Genomic DNA, 20,345 nt, shown 5'->3' on the forward strand with positions numbered 1-20,345 from the left:
TTGTATTATGGTATAGCATATGGTCAGTTTTTGTAAATGTTCCACATGCATATTAAAAATGTGTACTATAGGGCTGGGTGCGGTGGCTAACGCCTGTAATACCAGCACTTTGGAAGGCCGAGGTGGGTGGATCACTTGGGGTCAGGAATTTGAGACCAGCCTGACCAACATGGTGAAACCCCATCTTCACTAAAAATACAAAAATTAGCTGGATGTGGTGGCAGGCACCTGTAATCCTAGCTACTCAGGAGGCTGAGGCAGGACAATCGCCTGAACCTGGGAGGCAGAGGTTGCAGTGAGCCAAGACTGTGCCATTGCACTCTAGCCTGGGCAACAGAGTGAGACTCTGTCTCAGAAAAAAAAAAAAAAAAAAAAAGAACTATGCATTTGTTTTCTATGAATGTTGACTAGGTCAACTTTAATTGTATTTTCTGTATCTCTGCCAACATTTTTTATTGAGTGTGTAATCTTCCTTTTGGTTGTGGATTTTTTATTTCTCCTTATAATTGTCTGGCAAATTTAGAAGCTATTATTGAATTATGTAAGTCTAGAATTGTTAAACCTTCCTTGTGAATTAGCCCTTTTATCATTAGCAACTGCTTCTCTTTACTAAGTCTTTTGACTGAAATTCTACTGTTTGATATTACTATAGACACAGCAGCTTTCTTTTGGTGTTTAGACATCTTTTTATAACCTTTCCCTTTCATCTTTCTCTATCTTTGCATTTTATGCATCTTATAATTTGGCTGTATTATTATCTTACTTCTCTTTTATTAGAGGATTTAGCCTATTTACATGTAATGCAATTTCTAATAGATTTGGATTTAAACTTACCACCTCACCAATTGCTTTTCCCCATATGCCACTCTTTCTTTGTTATTTCCTTTCCTGCATTCCTTTGGGTTGAGTGCAATTTGTTCTGTATTATCATGTTTTTGTCCCATTAGCTTGGTGGCAATATTTTAAGATCTTAAAAATCTTTTAGAGTGGTTACCCTGAGTATTATAAAACCAACTTTGAATATTTGAGCTTAATATATCTGTAGGCCAGGGTTGAAAATGAAAAATAAAAATTTTTAAAAAGAAAAAAGTTTAATATAAAACTATAGCTTAATCTTTTCTCAGAAAACAAGGCCATTAAAACATTTTAACTTGATTTATCCCTCTCCCAAGTTATGTGCTTTTTCTTTTTTAAATTCAGATTCTCACTCTGTCACCCAGGCTGGGCTGCAGTGGTGTGTGGCTCACTGCAACCTCCACCTCCTGAGTTCAAGCAATCCTCATGCCTCAAGCCTCCCAAGTAGCTGGGATTACTGGCATGCACCACCATACCCAGTTGATTTTTGTATTTTAGTAGAAACAGGGTTTCACCATGTTGGCCAGGCTGGTCTGGAACTCCTGGCCTCAAGCAATTCGCCCACCTTGGTTTCCCAAAGTGCTAGGATTACAGGTGTGAGCCACTGAGCCCAGCCTGTTTTAAAATCACTATTCATTTATACTGGGTGCAGTGACTCATGCCTGTAATCTCAGCAACTTGGGAGGCTGAGACAGAAGGATCACTCAAGGCCAGTTCATTATCAGCCTGGGCAATATAGTAAGACCTTGTCTCTATAATTTTTTTTTTTTAACTTAGCTAGGTATGGTGTTATGCACCTCTAGTCCCACCTACTAAGGAGGCTGAAGCAGGAGGATTTTTTGAACCCAAGAGTTCAAAGCTGCAGTGAGACATGATCTCCACTGTACTCCAGCCTGAGTGACAGAGTAAAACCCTGACTCCAAAAAAAAAGTAAAATCACTATGCATTTAATTCACATATTTACCCTCTTAATTCATATTCCTTCTTGCATCTCCAAGCTTCTATCTGATAATGTTCTCCCTCTGCTTAAAGACAATTTTTGTGTGTGTGCAGGATTTGTTAGGCGGAAATTCTCATTTTTCATGTGAAATGTTTTGGGTTTTTTGCTTTTTGTTTTTTGAGACAGAGTCTCACTCTGTCGCCCAGGCTGAGTGTAGTGACACGATCTCAGTCAACTGCAACTCTGCCTCCCAGGTTCAAGCATTTCTCCTGCCTCAGCTTCCTGAGTATCCCAAGTAGCTGGGATTACACGTGCACAACACCACATCTGACTAATTTTTGTATCTTTAGTAGAGACACAGTTTCACCATGTTGGCCAGGCGGGTCGCAAACTCCTGACCTCAAGTGATCCATGGGCCTCAGCCTCCCAAAGTGTTGGGATTACAGGCGTGAGTCAGCACACCTGGTGGAAACGTTCTTAATTTTTCCTATTGCACCCTATTTTTAAGGACAGTTTTGCTTATTATAGACTCCAGGTTGGCAGTTATGTCATCACTTTGAAAATGTCATTCCATTATCTTCTGATTCCCATTGTTTGTATAGAGAAGTCAGTTGTCATATTTTGGTCCTTAGAAGGTAATATATCTTATTTTTGTCACTGCCGTACATTTTTTCTTTACTTTTCAACTGTATTAGTAATATTTGTATGTATATTTTAAAAATTTATTTTGCCTGAGGTTTGCAGAACTTTCGAAATCTATAGCTTGAAGATCTTCATGGGTTTTACGAAATTCTTAAGCATTAACTCCAAATATTCTCTACTTTGCTCTTTCTAGAACTCCAGTTGCTTAATGTTAGCCCTTCTGTTACATTGCTTTCTGGTTCTTTTCCATCCTTTTGTCTCTGTATGTATCATTCAGAATTTTTTTCTTCTGACCCAACTCATTTCACTATATATCCTCAGCTTTGTTTCATCTGGTTTGAAACTCACTCATCAAAAAAAAATTTTTTTAGTGGGGGAAACAGAGTTTTGCTCTTGTTACCCAGGCTGGAGTGCAATGGCACGATCTCAGCTTACCACAACCTCCACCTCCTGAGTTCAAGTGATTCTCCTGCCTCAGCCTTCTGAGTAGCTGGGATTACAGGCATGCACCACCACCCCTGGCTAATTTTGTATTTTTAGTAGAGATGGGATTTCTCCATGTTGGTCAGGCTGGTCTTGAACTCCCGACTTCAGGTGATCCGCCTGCCTTGGCCTCCCAAAGTGCTGGGATTACAGGCACGAGCCACCGCACCCAGCCTCATCAAATTCTTAATTCCAGCTCTTGCTTTTTTGTTGTTGTTAGAATTTCCATTTAGGCTAGGCACAGTGGCTCACACTGTAATCCCAGCACTTTGGGAGGCCAAGGTAGGTGGATTGCTTGAGCTCAGGAGTTTGAGACCAGCCTAGGTAGAAATGGCAAAATCCCATCTCTACTAAAAACACAAAAAAATTATCTGGGCCTGGTGGTGCATGCCTGTAGTCCCAGCTGCCCAGAGACTATGGTAGGAGGATCGCTTGAGCCCAGGAGGTCGAGGTTGCAGTGAGCCACAATTGCACCACTGCACTCCGGCCTGGGTGAAAAAGTGAGACCCTGTCTCAAAAAAAAAAAAAAAAAAAATCAATTTAGTTTTTAGTTCCCAGTTAACTAAAACTTTCAATCTTGTCTTTTTTCAAGCATATTACGTTGTTATTTTTAAGTCTAAAAATAGTTGATGTCTGAGAGCTTCATGTGGTGCCTACTAACTCCAGAATTGGGTAGACTAACCCACCAAGTCACAAGCAGTACTGGACCCAGGGCAGGAGCCAACCAGTAAGACTTAAGAATGAACAAGCAAAAAACATATATGGTCAACCCTCACACCCATGGATTCAACCAGCCATGGATCAGAAATATTCAAAATAAAAATGCATCTATACTGAACGTGTACAGACTTTTTTTCCTTGTCATTATTCTCTAAACAATACAACTATTTACCTAGCAGTTACATTGTATTAAGCACTTTAGGAGGCAGAGGCAGGACAATGGCTTGAGGACAGGAGTTGGAGACCAGCCTGGCCAACATGGCAAGACACTATCTCTACAAAAAGTGTAATTAGCTGGGCATGGAGGCATACACCTGTGGCCCCAGCTACCCGGCAGGCTGACGCAAGAGGATCACTTGAGCCCAGGAGGTCAAGGCTGAAGTAAGCAGTAATTGTGTCACTGCACTCCAGCCAGGGCGACAGAACAAGATCCTGTCTCAAAAAAAAAAAAAAAGAATTATAAGTAACCTAGAAATTAAATTATTTAAAGTATATGGGAGTTTGTGACTAGGTTATATGCAAATAAGGTACCATTTTATATCAGAAACTTGAGCATCTGGATGTTGGTATCCGTGGAAGGTTCTGAAACCAATCCCCCATGGATACCAAAGGACAACTGTACTCTGAAAGCAGAGTCACTCCCAAGAGAACGAGAGAGCTCATCTGATTATGCTTGTTTTTTTCTTCTCATTTGCTACTGCCAGGAACTCTTAGGATCATTCTTGTTGGTGTTCAGTTATTAGTCTGGAGATTATCGTGCAGGTAACTTTTAAGTGTCTGGTTAGCCCCACATGAGCACAGACCTACAGCTACAAATTCTCAGGGAAAAGAACATTTTTTCCCCTACCCAACCAGAATCTAAACCAAGTCATCCAAGTTTTTTCATAGTCACTCTTTACTACAGGCTAGATTTTTCTAATCTATTCTTTCACTAAAGAGGGCAGCTCTTTGACATGCTGTGTATGCACAGGTGTCAGGGCTTTAAGTACCATGCTATTGGAATGGATGATGGGAAATCACAAAAGATATTAGGCAACAGAAGATTATCAGACTTGATGAAATGCTTACTGGAGCAACAAGGTAAACCCCTCAACCATACTGTTAAGCAGCTTATATTCCAACAGAACAATGGTTCTCAACTAGGGGCATCTCCAGCTCCAGGGAATATCTGGCAATGTCTGGAGAGATTTTTGGTTATCACAACTGGAAGGATGCTGCTCACATCCAGTGGGCAGAGGCCAAAGATATTGCTAAATATCCTACAATGCACACAGGACAGCCCCGTAAGACTTATCCTACCAAAAAAGTAGCAATAGAATAACAGAGAAACAAGCACAGTAAAAACACACATATTAGTCTGTATAATGTACAGGAGAGCATGCAAGTGGGCAGGGGAATTCATGAAACACTGTAACAGGCAGCTAAAGCTTAAACTGAATTGGAAATGATTTAGGAAGGCAGGGGGGTGAGGCACTATAAGCATGAGTATGAGGCCGGGCACGGTGGCTCAAGCCTGTAATCCCAGCACTTTGGGAGGCCGAGACGGGCGGATCACGAGGTCAGGGGATCGAGACCATCCTGGCTAACATGGTGAAACCCCCTCTCTACTAAAAAATACAAAAAACTAGCCGGGCGAGGTGGTGGGCGCCTGTAGTCCCAGCTACTCGGGAGGCTGAGGCAGGAGAATGGTGTAAACCCGGGAGGCGGAGCTTGCAGTGAGCAGAGATCCGGCCACTGCACTCCAGCCTGGGCGATAGAGCGAGACTCCGTCTCAAAAAAAAAAAAAAAAAAAAAAAAAAAAGCATGAGTATGAAAGTAAGAGGTATATTCTTCCACATGTTTAGTGTACTACAAATAACTTGGTACCCCTAAAACTCAGGGGCAAAGAGTAATGGGGCAAGATAGGCTAAAAAAGAAGTCAGGGGCCAGATCACGAAAGGCCTTACATACTCAGTGAGGAGTTTGGACTTCACCCTGTAAGTAATGGGGTGGAAGGAGGTTGGTATTAAAGGTTAATGAAGAGAAAACAAGAAGAAATTTATTTTCGAAAGATCACTCTGGTAACATTATGGAGCATGGTTTGAGGGCAAAATAAGATAAAAGACCAATTAGTAAACCACTGCAATAATCCAGGCCAGAGAAGACTAGAAACAGAATCAACGCACCAAGAACCAATATAGTAGCATAGATTGATAAAAAGTACGATAGCCAGTCTTTAATGACAATATGAAAAGAAGTTCTAATCCCAATTTTCTTTTCTTTTTTTTTTTTTTTTTTTTTTTTTTTTTTTTTTTTTTTGAGACGGAGTCTCGCTCTGTCGCCCAGACTGGAGTGCAGTGGCGCCATCTCGGCTCACTGCAAGCTCCGCCTCCCGGGTTCACGCCATTCTCCTGCCTCAGCCTCCGGAGTAGCTGGGACTACAGGCGCCCGCCACCAGGCCCGGCTAATTTCTTTTTGTATTTTTAGTAGAGACGGGGTTTCACCGTGTTAGCCAGGATGGTCTCGATCTCCTGACCTCGTGATCCGCCCGCCTCGGCCTCCCAAAGTGCTGGGATTACAGGCTTGAGCCACCGCGCCCGGCCTAATCCCAATTTTCAAGCCCCATTCACAGAGATAAAGAGTCTAAGAGCACAGCATTTAATGAAAAGATAATGAAAGATAAGGCTATCCCATTCAGATCACTTATTAAAAAGCTATGCAAGTATATAGACAAGATTATTACTAGGGCACATACCAGCAATATCTGTGTCCTGGTGCTTTCAACCCTGATATAACAATGGAAATATTTTAAAAATCTTTCTCTTCTACTTCTATTATCATATTTTCATACATGTATTTATCTTACTTCCTGATATTTCCTGTTACATTATTTTCAATAAAATAAAACACCAATGTATTTTGTTATTTAAGGATTTGTTTAATGTTTTAAAACTCAAAGCACTTTAAATTATTTTAAGACAAAAGATTAATAAAAACAACATTACCTTTCAAATACAACTTTATAACAGCACAGTGGAAGAATGGTAAACAGCCCCTCTTAAAAAATAAAAAAAATCAGCACTTAAAACCAAAGGAAGGCTTATATGTACAGCTAATTCAGAAAGGGAACAATGACACCTAAAGACATAGATAAATGCCTTATTTTAATCCAATAAATGTCCTACCTACTGGATCTTGTTAATGATGTTTTCAATATGCCGTTTAAAATAAACTATCCTTGAAAATAAAGTTTTAAATCATTCAATATAATCTATGAAATAGCATCTAATTAACTAGATTAACTTAAATATACCAAATATTATAATCAGCAAAATAAAAACCAGTAAATCAATTTGCATCTGAAAGTTTGATGTTCTGATCTAACTGGATTTTATTTATTTTTTCCTAAGATTAACAATATAAACAAATCTTTTGGGTACTCAACATATTATGACAGCTCAGGCATGTTCCGGTTGGTATGGCCATAGACAACACATTAGAAGGAAAATTACCTCTTTATAATTATTAACTTTCAACAATGTGACTCACCACTGAACACCAGTATTGATACTTCAGCATTCATCTTATGTGACAAGTGGAAAACAAATTTCTCAACAATAGTGGGTCACCATATTCCTCCAACTAACAGTTACTTTTTAAAAAAATTAACCTTTGGAGGCCAAGACAGGAGGATTGAGAGGCCAGGAGTTTGAGACCAACCTGGGCAACAGAGCAAAACTCTGTCCCTACAAAATAATAATTATAATAAATTAGCTGGGCATGGTGGTATATGCCTAGAGTCCCAGCAACTCAAGAGGCTAAGGCAAGAGGATTGCTTGAGCTCAGGAGGTCAGTGCAATAACTATGATCATGCCACTGCACTCCAGCCTGGGCAACAAAGCAAGACCCTGTCTTTTTTTAAAAAAAAAAAAGATTAACTTATGTTAAAAAGCTCCACATATAACAAACATGATTAAACACTTTAAAATTAAACTGAAATAAGTTATGTAATTTCATCTTTCCTTTTTACACAAAGTCTCACAAGTAAAATTGTGAACGAATTCTAAATATTTCCTTGTTGTTTTTAATTGTTCCTAATACTATTTTAGTTAACTTATTTATTTAACCGCTTCTTTAGATTCTCAAGGTGTTCCGTATTAACATTTTGTAATGCCAGTACCATTGCTTTAGACAAGGAAGGATTAAATGAAATAGTCATTATACAGCACAAATCTATTAGATCTCTCTGACATTTCTGCAAACCTTCCAGGAACTTTTGGTATTTAAGAGGATCCTTTTTTAACTGTTTCATTTCGGGTACAGAGAACCCTATCAGGCTAGTCAGTATTTCATCCACGAAGTCTACATCTAGATACGCAGTACCATCAGACACCTTTGCAGTTATACTCCAAATGCCACCAGAACTTGAGAGATTTCCAGTTAAGGTTACAATAAATGCTTTCACTTTCACTGTTGTAACTTCCTTTGGTTTGCTGGCCAGTAGAACAGACAAATAGATAAAGGGTGGAGAATACAAATCCATGGCAATAGAAAAATTAATGCTATTCTCTGGTAATCTTAAAGAACAAGTCTGTAAATGACGATCATTTTCATTAGAAATTTGTGAACTCCTTTTCTGTACATAATTGACCACCTCTCTATCTAATATTTTACTATTTAAGGAATGTCCATCTGAACTGCTGGTTTGTTTTATTTTATTATCTGTCTCTAAGTTCTTATCTTTATTTGTAAAATCATGGGCTAAGGGTACATTACGATGAACTGAAAAAATACTCCTGTTTTGGTCTCTAACAGATGGACAATCAAATGATTTGTCTTCATTAGTCATTTGTTCAGATACATTTTTTTCACTCCAATTATTGTTTCCATTTTTGCAAGTCAAAGAAAAAGTATTCATAGTATTAGGATTATGTGAAAATCTCTCTATACTTCGATCGGCATTTCTGTTAAAAGTCAATGGCTGCAATTCTTTAGTTTCCATCTGTTCTTTCTGGACAGTTTCTTCTAAAAGCAAGGCCTCCTCCAATGAAAAGTCATCTAATTCCCCATCCATGAAATGCATAGATAGGTTTGATGGTTCCTCTTTTGGTCTTGGAGAAATAACAAATTCTGGCTCAAAACTTGACTGTCTTGTGGGAATGGTATTTGAGGAACTACCCATGGTGAAACACCTTTCTGAGGAAGTGTCATTATTTGCTGTAAGCTCATCATTTTCATCAAGACTTGCCAAGAGTTCTTCATCAGAAGGACCTAATGCAGGATCTAGAACATCTGTAACTCTGGGAATGTTTTCGTTAGAATTGTTTGGTATGACTGAAAGTACAGGATCAGGTTCCCCTATTAATCTTGCAAGTACTTTTTCTTGGGCATATTCTTCTAAAAGAGCATCTACTTCACCTCCTAATACTTTCACATTTTCTGGTTTCAATAAGAGAACACCAAGACGGAAAGATATATTTCCAAAAATCAAAATTTTTGTACCTGGAGGAAGATCACTATGAAGAATTGGAATAGGCTGATATTCCATTCCCTGTATTTGTACAATTCCATCAGTTAGCTGCAGCATCAACATTCGTGAAGGCTTTGCTTCCCAAGGTTTTGGGGTTACTTGTGTTTCAGCTGTAACTAGATCATTTGTTGTATTCTTTCCTCTCAACTTCTGTATCTGGCAATATGCAGGCTGACTTACATCAACCAAGGAATTGATCTGCAGAGCATAAAATCCATTTAGTTCTCCTTTTGGAATTTCTAAAATGCCATCAGGTAAAAGAGGATGTTCCAAATCCCTCAGATCAGTAAGGAGCCACTGCTCAAACACTTGTTTATTCATTTGGGCCTGACTCAAGTTAACATTATTATTTTCTTCTTGAATCCAGTTAATACAAGCTTCCAGCCACATCGGAGGTACTTTAACATGCCATGTAGCTGAAAGCCAGGTTTCAGCTCTTAATGCAATACTAGTCACATTCATTTCTTTTAAATAAAAGAAATAATATGCATCTATTACCTGAAAACAACAAACAAAAAAATTAGGTAATTCAGTATATTTGAATACAGCTTCTGTAATTCTCTAAAATGTACAGACAGGCACACCCTTTAGATTTTTCACTCTTCAGCATCTTAAAAATCTTTACTTTTTACGTGATCAAAATTCAAACACTACACATAATCAGATGGTATAATGAGAAAATCAAAAGGTTTGAGACTGTTATACCTAGGTTTGAAAGCTGGCTCTGTCAAGTTACAAGTTATGTGACCTAATATAAAATTCTGAACTTCTGTAACCAGTTTTTTCCTATATAAAATGGCAACACTACCATCTATCTTATAGGACTGTTAACAGGATCACACAAATTATATTTGTAAAGCATAATGTCAGACCTATGAAGGATACTCAGTAAACAGTAGTTACAGTAGCCTCCCTTATCTGTGGGGAATATGCTCCAATACCCCCAGTGGATGTCTGGAACTCTAAATATTACCAAATTTAATATACACTATTTTTTTAAATCTGATTTCCAACCAGCTACTAAGTGACTAAAGGGTGGGTAACATAAACAGCACAGATATGCTGGACAAAGGGATGATTGAAGTCCAGGGTATGAGTTCATCACACTATTTGGAAAAGCACTAAATTTAAAACTTATGAATTATTTCTAGAATTTTCCACTAAATATTTTCAGACCTCGGTTGACTGCAGATAACTGAAACCATGGAAAGCAAAACCACGGAGAAAGGGAGACTAGTGTATAATATATTATAATTGATCTAATAATCAGATTGTAATCACTTAAAATTTAGTTAAGAAACAATGTTCACTAATGTTCTTCATGTATGTATAATAGTTCTAATTTAACTCTATTAAAACATACCACTGTGTTTGTCCATTTAGCACTTGAATATGTGGTCTAAAGATACAATTATTATTATTATTATTTTTTTTCAGACGGAGTCTCACTCAGTCGCCCAGGCTGGAGTGCAGTGGCGCGATCTCGGCTCACTGCAAGCTCCGCCTCCCGGGATCACGCCATTCTCCTGCCTCAGCATCCCAAGTAGCTGGGACTACAGGGGCCCACCGCCACGCCCGGCTAATTTTTTGCATTTTTAGTAGAGACGGGGTTTCACCGTGTTAGCCAGGATGGTCTCCATCTCCCGACCTCGTGATCCACCCGCCTCGGCCTCCCAAAGTGCTGGGATTACAGGAGTGAGCCACCGCGCCCGGCCAAGATAGAATTATAACAAATAACAGTAGACCGAGCTGATAGACGTAAAGCATCTTATTTGTTGGGCTAAATATTTTCAAAAGTTGTGCCAGGCAAATATATTAATATTTAACTTCTGATTTTCTCAGTATGATAAAGCAGTAGCAAAACAATAAAGCCTAATCAATCATGTGTTCACAAAAGTATACTTTGTTCCTTTTACAGATGAAGATACTTATGAATAGAATATATTAAAGTTTTACTATGTCCATAAGAAAACTTACCACTTGGAACAGCAGCACAGGATTTGACCACAGAATTTGGAACTGGTTGTTAGTGGATTACTTGAAACCTCTACTGCTCAGAAATGGCCCTGGGAGATAAGACAAGAAGCAGTAAGAGTTGTAAGATGAAGTTGTATAAAAACTGGACTATTTTCTTAAGTGCAAGAGTTTGATGGTATGGTTCATGGGGATCAGAAACAAGTGACCATGAGACAGTTACACACTCTCTCTGTTTCCTTTTCTATATACTTACCTCATAGGCTTACTGTGAAAATTAAAGAAGATAGGAGGTATAATATTTGATGTTGAATACATCTCTGGTGCTAGACTTACAAACTCATAAACTCTGTGACTCTAAACAAGTTACTCAACTTCACGATATCCTACTTATCTTATTTGTAAAACAAGAATAACAGGATTTTCCTCACGGGTTTGTTATTAAGATTAGATTAATATGGAAAAAGCAGCACCTGGCACATAGCAAGAACTCAGTAAATGTATACTATTAGACTTATAGTACTTACTACAGCAACTGACAAAAAGCAGCCACTTAAAAACTATACTTATTGTTATTTTATTTTATATTATTTTATTTCTTTGAGACAGAGTATTGCTCTGTCACCCAGAGTGGACTGCAGTGGCGCGATCTCGGTTCACTGCAACCTCTGCCTCCCAGGTTCAAGCGATTCTCCTGCCTCAGCATCCCCAGTAGCTGGGACTACAGGTGTGCGCCATCACACCTGGCTAATTTCTATATTTTTAGGAGAAACAGGGTTTCACCATGTTGGCCAGGCTGGTCTCAAACTCCTGACCTCAATTGATCTGGCCGCCTCAGCCTCCCAAAGTGCTGGGATTATAGGTGTGAGCCACCGTGCCCGGCCATTATTTTAGACTGAACAACCAATTCCTACATTGGATAAGTCCTACACTGCTCTGAAACTAGTGGAATGAGATTTTTTTGTAGGTTATCAAGAAAATAATATATACCTACCTGAGATTTTAGGGGTTTAAACCCTGAAAATGCTCACCTTAAGCTACTGCTCACCTTAAGCTCACCTTAAGCTACTGCTGTAACAAAACTATTTTACATTGCATCCCCAAAAACAGCTGAAAGAAATGTAGCACGTGCATGAGAAATGGAAGGAACTAAAACTTCAGTTTATTGCTGATTCTAATACTAGTGGTTGAATATCTTTTCATATTTCTCAGTGACATAGACTCCTTATCACTGCCTCCAAACAATTTCTCCTCTTTTGTTCTATACTTCTGTGCTAACACATAGTAAATGTATGTAAGTGCTTGTTACCATTAATATTTTTTAAATATCCCATAAAAGAAGACATAGAAGCACATAGTTCTCAGGAACCTATAAACAGTAGGTACATTATTAATTTAATTTAATGGATGATGAAAATTCAAAGGACATGGGGAAGTTAAGGTCACAATTAGAGAACTGATTAATCTTTATATTAAAGAAAATGAGAGGATAAACATTTTTTTAAACTATATGTAAAAAACAATGTAAAAATTCACAAATAGGAAAAGTCTCTACCCATTGTGATGAAGATAAACTATGCAGGTCAAATCAGCAGGTCTCCTTAACAAAGAAACCAAATCTCCATGCCAGCCCTCTGATTTACCAAATGGAAATACTTCCTATCTTGGCTGGGCATGGTAGCTCACGCCTGTAAACCCAGCACTCTGGGAGGCCAAGGTGGGAAGATCACTTGAGCCCAGGAGTTCAAGACCAGCCTGGGCAACAAAGCAAGATCCCATCTTTAATTTATTTATTTATTTATTTTTTTAAATTAGCTGAGCATGGTGGTGCATGCCTGTAGTCCCAGCTACTAGGGAGACTGAAGTGGGAGGATTGCTTGAGCCCAGAGGTTGAAGCTACAGTGAGCTATGACTGCACCACTGCACTCCACCTGGGAGACAGAGCAAGATTCTGTCTCTCAAAAAAAAAAAAAAAAAAAAAAATACTCCCTATCTTATTAAGAAAAGCAAAGTATAGGTGATATAGTTTGGGTCTGTGGCCCCACCCAAATCCCCAGTGTTGGAGGTAGGACCTGGTGGGAGGTGACTGAATTATGGGGGTGGATTTCCCCCTCCGTGCTGCTCTCGTGATAGTGAGTGCTCCTGAGATCCGGTTGTTCAAAAATGTGTGTGGCACAGAGGAGGAGAAGAAGCCCCTGTGCCAGTTTTCCATATGACACCATCCTCCCAGTAGGTGCAGAGCCCTTCTCACTCCTCCCTGACCCTCCCTGTTACACAGCCCACCAGGGTCCAGGGAGGCATTTGTTCTTGCTTTAAGTCAGGAATAACAAATAACTTTTTTTCCCCCCCCAATTAAGGGAAAAAAAGGGTCGAACACAGTAGCTCATGCCTGTAATCCCAGCACTTTGGGAGGCCAAGGCAGACGGATCACCTGAGGTTGGGAGTTCGAGACTAGCCTAACCAACATGGAGAAACCCTGTCTCTACTAAAAATACAAAATTAGCCAGGTGTGGTGGCGCATGCCTGTAATCTCAGCTACTCAGGAGGCTGAGGCAGGAGAATCGCCTGAACCTGTGAGGCAGAGGTTGTGGTGAGCTGAGATTGTGCCATTGCACTCCAGCCTGGACAACAAGAGCAAAATTTCATCTCAAAAAAAAAGGGAGGGGGTGGGAACCGCCCTCTACCTTTAAAACCACCCAGAGCCCTGCAAAAAAAAAAAGGGGGGGGAAAAACCCACCCACCTCTATCTTTAAAACCACCCAGAGCCCTACAAAAAAAAAAGGGGGGGAAAAAAACCCACCCACCTCTATCTTTAAAACCACCCAGAGTCCTGCATCCCACCCCATGTCCTATGTTGTTGCTAATGACAATATGATGCTTACTCTGTTATTCAAAAACTATTTTTATGTAATTAATGTATGCTTTGTTTCTAAATGCCTGATTTAAAAAAAAAAAAAAAAAAAAAGCGTGTGGCACCTTCTCCCTCTCTGCCCTCCCCTTGCTCTGGCCCCGTAAGATGCGCCTGCTCCCCCTTCACTTTTTCCATGATTTTAAGTTTCCTGAGGCCTCCCCAGCCTGGTTCCTATACAGCCTGCAGAACCATGAGCCAATTTAAATCTCTTTTCTTTATAAATTACCCAGTCTCGGGTATTTCTTTATAGCAGAACGAGAATGAACTAATATAATACGATATATAGTATGCTAACTTCTGTATACAAAGGAAAATAAGCACATTATTACTTATATAAACATAAAGTACCTCTAGAAGGATATACAAGAAACTAGATAAAACTTTAAATATTTAGCTACACTCAATAAGAGTGTAAGTAAGATCTTCGTGGTTGACAAATTTAGAGTGGTTAAGTGGGCACTAAAGCCATGCAGCCCCCAGGAAAAGGGCTTTTAACTAAAAACAGTGTAGCTAAAGCTGTGACGCTCCAGAAGTCCAGCATGCCATGCATGGAACAGAAGACCAGAAACAGACTCCTTGCTGGAACTGGGCCAAAAAAAGTTCCACCCAACTGTGGCAGGAACAGAGCTACCCTGAGAATAGACACTGGGCCTGCGTAACACATATAACAAATGTAGTGTCGTCCAGAACTAGGCTATTCCCAAAGTAAAAACCCAAATTCCTAATGAAACAGCTGACCTAGAGCTATGTCAGCCAGAGGGACAGGTGGAGTACACTCCAAAGCCACACAAAAGGGGTAAAACACACACAGGAAAAAACAATCCAACGTGAGCCCACAAACCAAAATTATAATATACTTTAGGAAAATTACTACCAATAAGCAGACACAGCAAATAGAATTTACACCTGAAGACAGTTTTTTAAATGAAGAATCTTAATTTTTTTTAATCTCTTTGAGCATACTAAATATACTTAAGTGGGACTAACATCCTAAAAGAAGAATAGAAGATAATTAAATGATCACAGGCATTTATAAAAAGAATCTATTGTAAATCTCGGAAATAGAAAATGGTCTTTAAAATTAAAATCAATAGATAGGATAAATATCCGGCTAACAACAAATGAAGAGATAACTTATGTATTAGAAATTACCTAGAACACAGTATAAAGAAAAGATTAAGATATTACACAGTGAGGAAAAAAGAACTAAGAAATAGGGAACATAGGTTCCAACAGTGAAATAATTGCAGTTTCAGAAGGAAAAAATAGAAGAGGTGAAGGAAATGTTTTTTTAAAAAATAATGGTTGAGGCCAGGCGTGGTGGCTCATGCCTGTAATCCCAGCATTTTGGGAGGCCAAGGCAGGTGAATCACAAGGTCAGGAGTTTAAGACCACCCTAGCCAACATGGTGAAACCCTGTCTCTACTCAAAATACAAAAATTAGCTGGGCATGGTGGCATGCACCTGTAATCCCAGCTACTCAGGAGGCTGAGGTAGGAGAATGGCTTGAACCCGGGAGGCGAAGGTTGTGATGAGCCGAGATCTCGCCACTGCACTCCAGCCTGGGTGATAGAGTGAGACTTCATCTCAAAATAAATAAATAAATAATGGTTGAAATTTTTGCAAGATATTATTTTCTAGGTTGAAAAAACTCTCTACTGCTAATCAATAGTAAAATCTACACTTATACACAGTAATATGGCAAAACACAAAATATTAAGGATAAAGAAAAGTATCAAAAGACCTAACAAGCTGGATCTAAAATATAACAAAAATGTGGGAGCTAGACATGGTGGCTTATGCCTGTAATCACAACACTAGGGAGGCCTAGGCGGGCAGATCGCTTGAGCTCAGGAGTTCAAGACCAGCCTGGGCAACATGACAAAACCCCGTCTCCACAAAACATACAAAAATCAGCCAGGTGTGGTGTCACCTTCTGGTGGTCCCAGTCACTTGGGGGGCTGAGGTGGGAGGATCACTTGATCCCAGGAGGTATCGTGTCAAATAATCTTTGATAATGGTGCCAAGACTCCACAATGGAAAAATGATTCTCTCTTCAGCAAATGGTGTTGAGAAAACTGGACATGCCCATGCAAAAGATTAAAGATGGACTTTATCTCACATCATATACAAAGACTAACTCAAAATCGATTACAGGCACAAAGGTAGCACCTGAAACTATAAAACTCCTAGAAGAAAACATAAGGAAAAAGCTTCATGACATTGAAATGGGCTATGATTTCTTGGATATGACACCAAAAGTACAGGTAACAAAAGCAAAAATAGACAAATGGGACTGCATCAAACTGAAAAACTTGTGTGCACCAAACGACACAATCAACAGAGTAAAAAGACAATCTACGGAATGGGAGAAAATATTTGCAAACCACATATCAGATAAGGGGTTATTACCCAGAATAGGTAAAGAACTTCTCAACTTTAACAACAAAAAATAATCCAATTTGAAAATGGGCAAACAGCTTGAATAGACATTTCTCCAAAGATATACAATAAGCTGGTAACAGTGGCTCACACTTGTAATCCCAGCATTTTGGGGGGCAGAGGCAGGTGGATCACTTAAGCCCAAGAGTTCAAGACCAGCCTGGACAACATGGTGAAATCCCACCTCTACGAAAAAATACAAAAATTAGCTGGGCATGGTGGCGCACGCCTGTAGTCCCAGCTACTCATGAGGCTGAGGTGAGAGGACTGCTTGAGGTCAAGGCTGCAGTGAGCCATAAGCGTGCGACTGCACCCCAGTCTGGGCAACAAAGCAAGACCCTATCTTAAAAAAAAAAAAAAAAGATATACAATGGTCAACAAGCATATGAAAAGATGCTCAACATCACTAATCATAAAAGAAATAAAAATCAAAACCACAATGAGATCTCACCCTCATACCTGTTAGAATTGCCAATATCAAAAAACAAGAAAATAACAAGTATTGGAGAGGATGTGGGAAAACTGAAACCCCTGTGCACTGTTAGTACGACTGTAAAATGGTGAAGCTACTATGGAAAACAGTATAGAGCTTCCTCAAAAAATTAAAACTAGAACTACCATATGATCCCACTTCTAGGTGTATATCCAAATGAACTGAAAACAGGATCTTGAAGAGATACCTGCACAATCCAAGTTCATTGCAGCATTGCTAACATTAAGCATTTAGACACAACCGAAATGTCCACTGATAGATGGATACAGAAAATACAACATATACATACCATGGAATGTTCAGTATTATAAAAGAAGTAAATCCTATCATATGCCACAGCATAAATTAACCTTGAGGACATTATGCTAAGTAAAATAAGCCAATCAGAAAAGGACAAATACTGCATGATTCCACTTATATGAGGTACCTAAAGTAATCAAGCACATAGAAACGGAAAGCAGAATGGTGGTTATCAAGTGTTGTGGGGAGGGAGAAATGGGGAGCTGTCACTAAATGGGTAGTTTCAGTAATGCCAGGTGAAAAAGTTCTAGATAACTATTGAACAACAATATGCACATAATTAACAATGCCATAAAATGTACTTAAAATTGTTAAGAGGGTATTTTTTTTTTCTTTTTTTTAGGCTACTCAAGTAAGGCAGTGGAAATGGAGAAGGAACAAAGAAATCTATAATTGGTTGTAAACATCACTGCAACCAGACCAGTGGGTAAATTTATTTGCTGTGCTTTTTACTACAATTTTAAAAAGAGAGAAAGAGAGAAAAAAGGAATAATAAAAGTACCCCTATTTGCCGATGACATGAATATTGATGAAGAAAATGCCAAAGAATCAACAAAAAAGCTCTATCATCTGAGTTAGCAAGATCCAGGATATAAGGCCAATATATAGCACAAAAGTCAATTTTACTTTTATATAGTTGATCTTCATTCACAGATTCCTAATTTGCCTACTCACTAAAATTTATTTGTAATCCCAAAATCAATATTTACTGCACTCTCATGGTCATTCATGAACATGTACAGAGCAGTGAAAAATTTGAGTCATCCAACATACACATTCCCAGCTGAGGTCAAAGTGATACTGTGTCTTTTTAGTTCAGGTCTCATACAATAAACAAGTCTCCTTTTAGTGCTCTACTTAGTGCCATGTTTTTGTGCTTTTTTTTGTTTTTTTTCCCAGTAATTTTGATGTTTAAAACGGTCCCCTGGCACAGTGCTCAAGTGCTACCTAGTGTACCTAAGCACAAGGAAGCTATGATCTGCCTTGTGGAGAAAATCTGTATTTTAGATAAGCTTATTCAGGCATGAGTTATAGCACTATTGGCTGTGTAAGTTCAATGTTAATGATTCAATAATATATATTAAATGAGGTGTCTTCAAACCTTCAAATAAGGTTACCAACTGTACAAGCAATGGACAAAACAGTACATTTTATAATAGCACCTAAAAGGCAAACACTATGCTGAAAACTATAAATTACAGATTAAAGAAATTAAAAACCTAAGCAAATGGAGAGATATGGATGTGTTCATGGATTGGAAGACTTCATCTGGTGAAGGTTTCAGTTCTCTCCAAATTGTTCTATAGATTCAATGCAATTCCATTCAAATCCCCAGCAATCTTTTTACAAAAATGACAAGCTGATTCTAAAATTTATATGGAAAGGCAAAGGAACTAGAATTGCCAAGACAATTTTGAAAAGAAAAACAAAGTTGGAGGATTCACACTATCTAACATTAAGACTTCATAGAAAGCTACAATAATCAACAGTGAGATGTTGACAAAAGGATTAACATACTGGAAAATAGGAAGAGAAGACAGTCTACAAATAGACACACATATATATGATCAATTGATTTTCCACAAAGTTGTAAAAGTAATTCAACAAAAACAGGATAGTCATTTGAACACATGGCACTGAAACAACTGGATATCCATATGCAAAAAACTATGAGCCTCAACCAACACCTCAAACTATGTATAAAAATTAATTCAAAATGGATCACACAGCTAAATGTAAAAACTAAAACTACAAAATATGTATAAGAGGTTTGCAGAAAAATCTTTGTGACCTTGGTTTCCTAAAAGTTTTCTTAGAAAAATGACACCAGGGTTGGACATGGTGGCTCACGCCTATAATCCTAGCACTTTGGGAGGCCAAGGTGGGAGCATCACTTGAGGAGAGAAGTTCAAGACCAACATGGGCAACAGAGCAAGACCCCACTTCTACAAAAAAATTTTAAAACAAGCTGGGGTGTGGTGGCACACATTTGTAGCTCTAGTAACTTGGGAGGCTAAGATGGGAGGATTGCTTGAGCCCAGGAGGTTGAGGCTGTAGTCAGCCATGTTTGTGCTGCAGTACCCTACCCTGGACACAAAGTGAGAACCTGTCTCTAAAAAATATTAATTAAGGTCAGGCGCGGTGGCTCACGCCTGTAATCCCAGCACTTTGGGAGGCCGAGGCGGGTGGATCACGAGGTCAGGAGATGGAGACCATCCCGGCTAACACATGAAACCCTGTCTCTACTCTACTAAAAATACAAAAAAATTAGCCGGGCGCCTGTAGTCCCAGCTGCTGGGGAAGCTGAGGCAGGAGAATGGCGTGAACCCAGGAGGCGGAGCTTGCAGTGAGCTGAGACTGCGCCACTGCACTCCAGCCCGGGTGACAGAGTGAGACTCTGTCTCAAAAAAAAAAAAAAAATATATATATGTATATATATATACACACACACACACACAAATTTTTTTAAAATGACATCAAAAGCATGATACATAAAAGAAAAGAATTTAAAACATCTGCTCTATGAAAGCCACTGTTAGGAATATAAAAAGACAAGACACACACACATGCATATCAGTCTAGAAGAAACATCTAATTGACAAAAGAAATATCTTGAATATCCAAATAATTTTTAAAATTCAGTAAGAAAACAGATATTGTCTGGGCACAGTGGCTCACGCCTACATTCTCAGCCCTTTGGGAGGCCGAGGCAGGTGGATCACCTGAGGCTGGGAGTTAGAGATCAGCCTCAGCAACATGCAGAAACCCCGTCTCTACTAAATATACAAAATTAGTTGGGTATGGTGGCGCATGCCTGTAGTCCTAGCTACTCTGGAGGCTGAGGCAACATAATTGCTTGAACCCAGGAGGCAGAGGTTGTGGTAAGCCGAGATCGTGCCATTGCACGCCAGCCTGGGCAACAAGAGCAAAACTCCGTCTCAAAAAAAAAAAAAAAAAAAGAAAGAAAACAAATATTGAAATGAGCAAAATACTTTTTATTGATACATAATAATGTACATATATATGGAGTACATGTGATATTCCAATACATGCATACAGTGTGTAATGATCAAAT

At 39.0% G+C, this 20,345-nt stretch overlaps 1 protein-coding gene across 8 annotated transcripts in view; it reads right to left on the reverse strand.

Moving 5' to 3' along the window:
* The window catches only part of LOC105498752 (RecQ mediated genome instability 1), a 138,613-nt gene that overhangs the window by 106,948 nt on the left and 11,320 nt on the right, over positions 1-20,345 (reverse strand). For 5 of the 8 annotated variants that reach the window (XR_011612378.1, XR_011612376.1, XR_011612375.1 and 2 more), the window contains exon 3: positions 11,127-11,215. Coding sequence is in view for 3 of the 8 variants with exons in the window: in XM_011771057.3 (XP_011769359.1) it covers positions 7,734-9,611 (1,878 nt within the window). In the remaining 5 variants the exon portion in view is untranslated. Of the gene's footprint in view, positions 1-6,534; positions 9,648-11,126; positions 11,216-20,345 lie in introns of those variants that run through there. The other 3 variants (XM_011771057.3, XM_011771058.3, XM_011771059.2) reach the window with 1 other exon arrangement.

The sequence above is a fragment of the Macaca nemestrina genome, chromosome 14 (assembly GCF_043159975.1).
Source record: "Macaca nemestrina isolate mMacNem1 chromosome 14, mMacNem.hap1, whole genome shotgun sequence".
Taxonomy (NCBI): domain Eukaryota; kingdom Metazoa; phylum Chordata; class Mammalia; order Primates; family Cercopithecidae; genus Macaca; species Macaca nemestrina.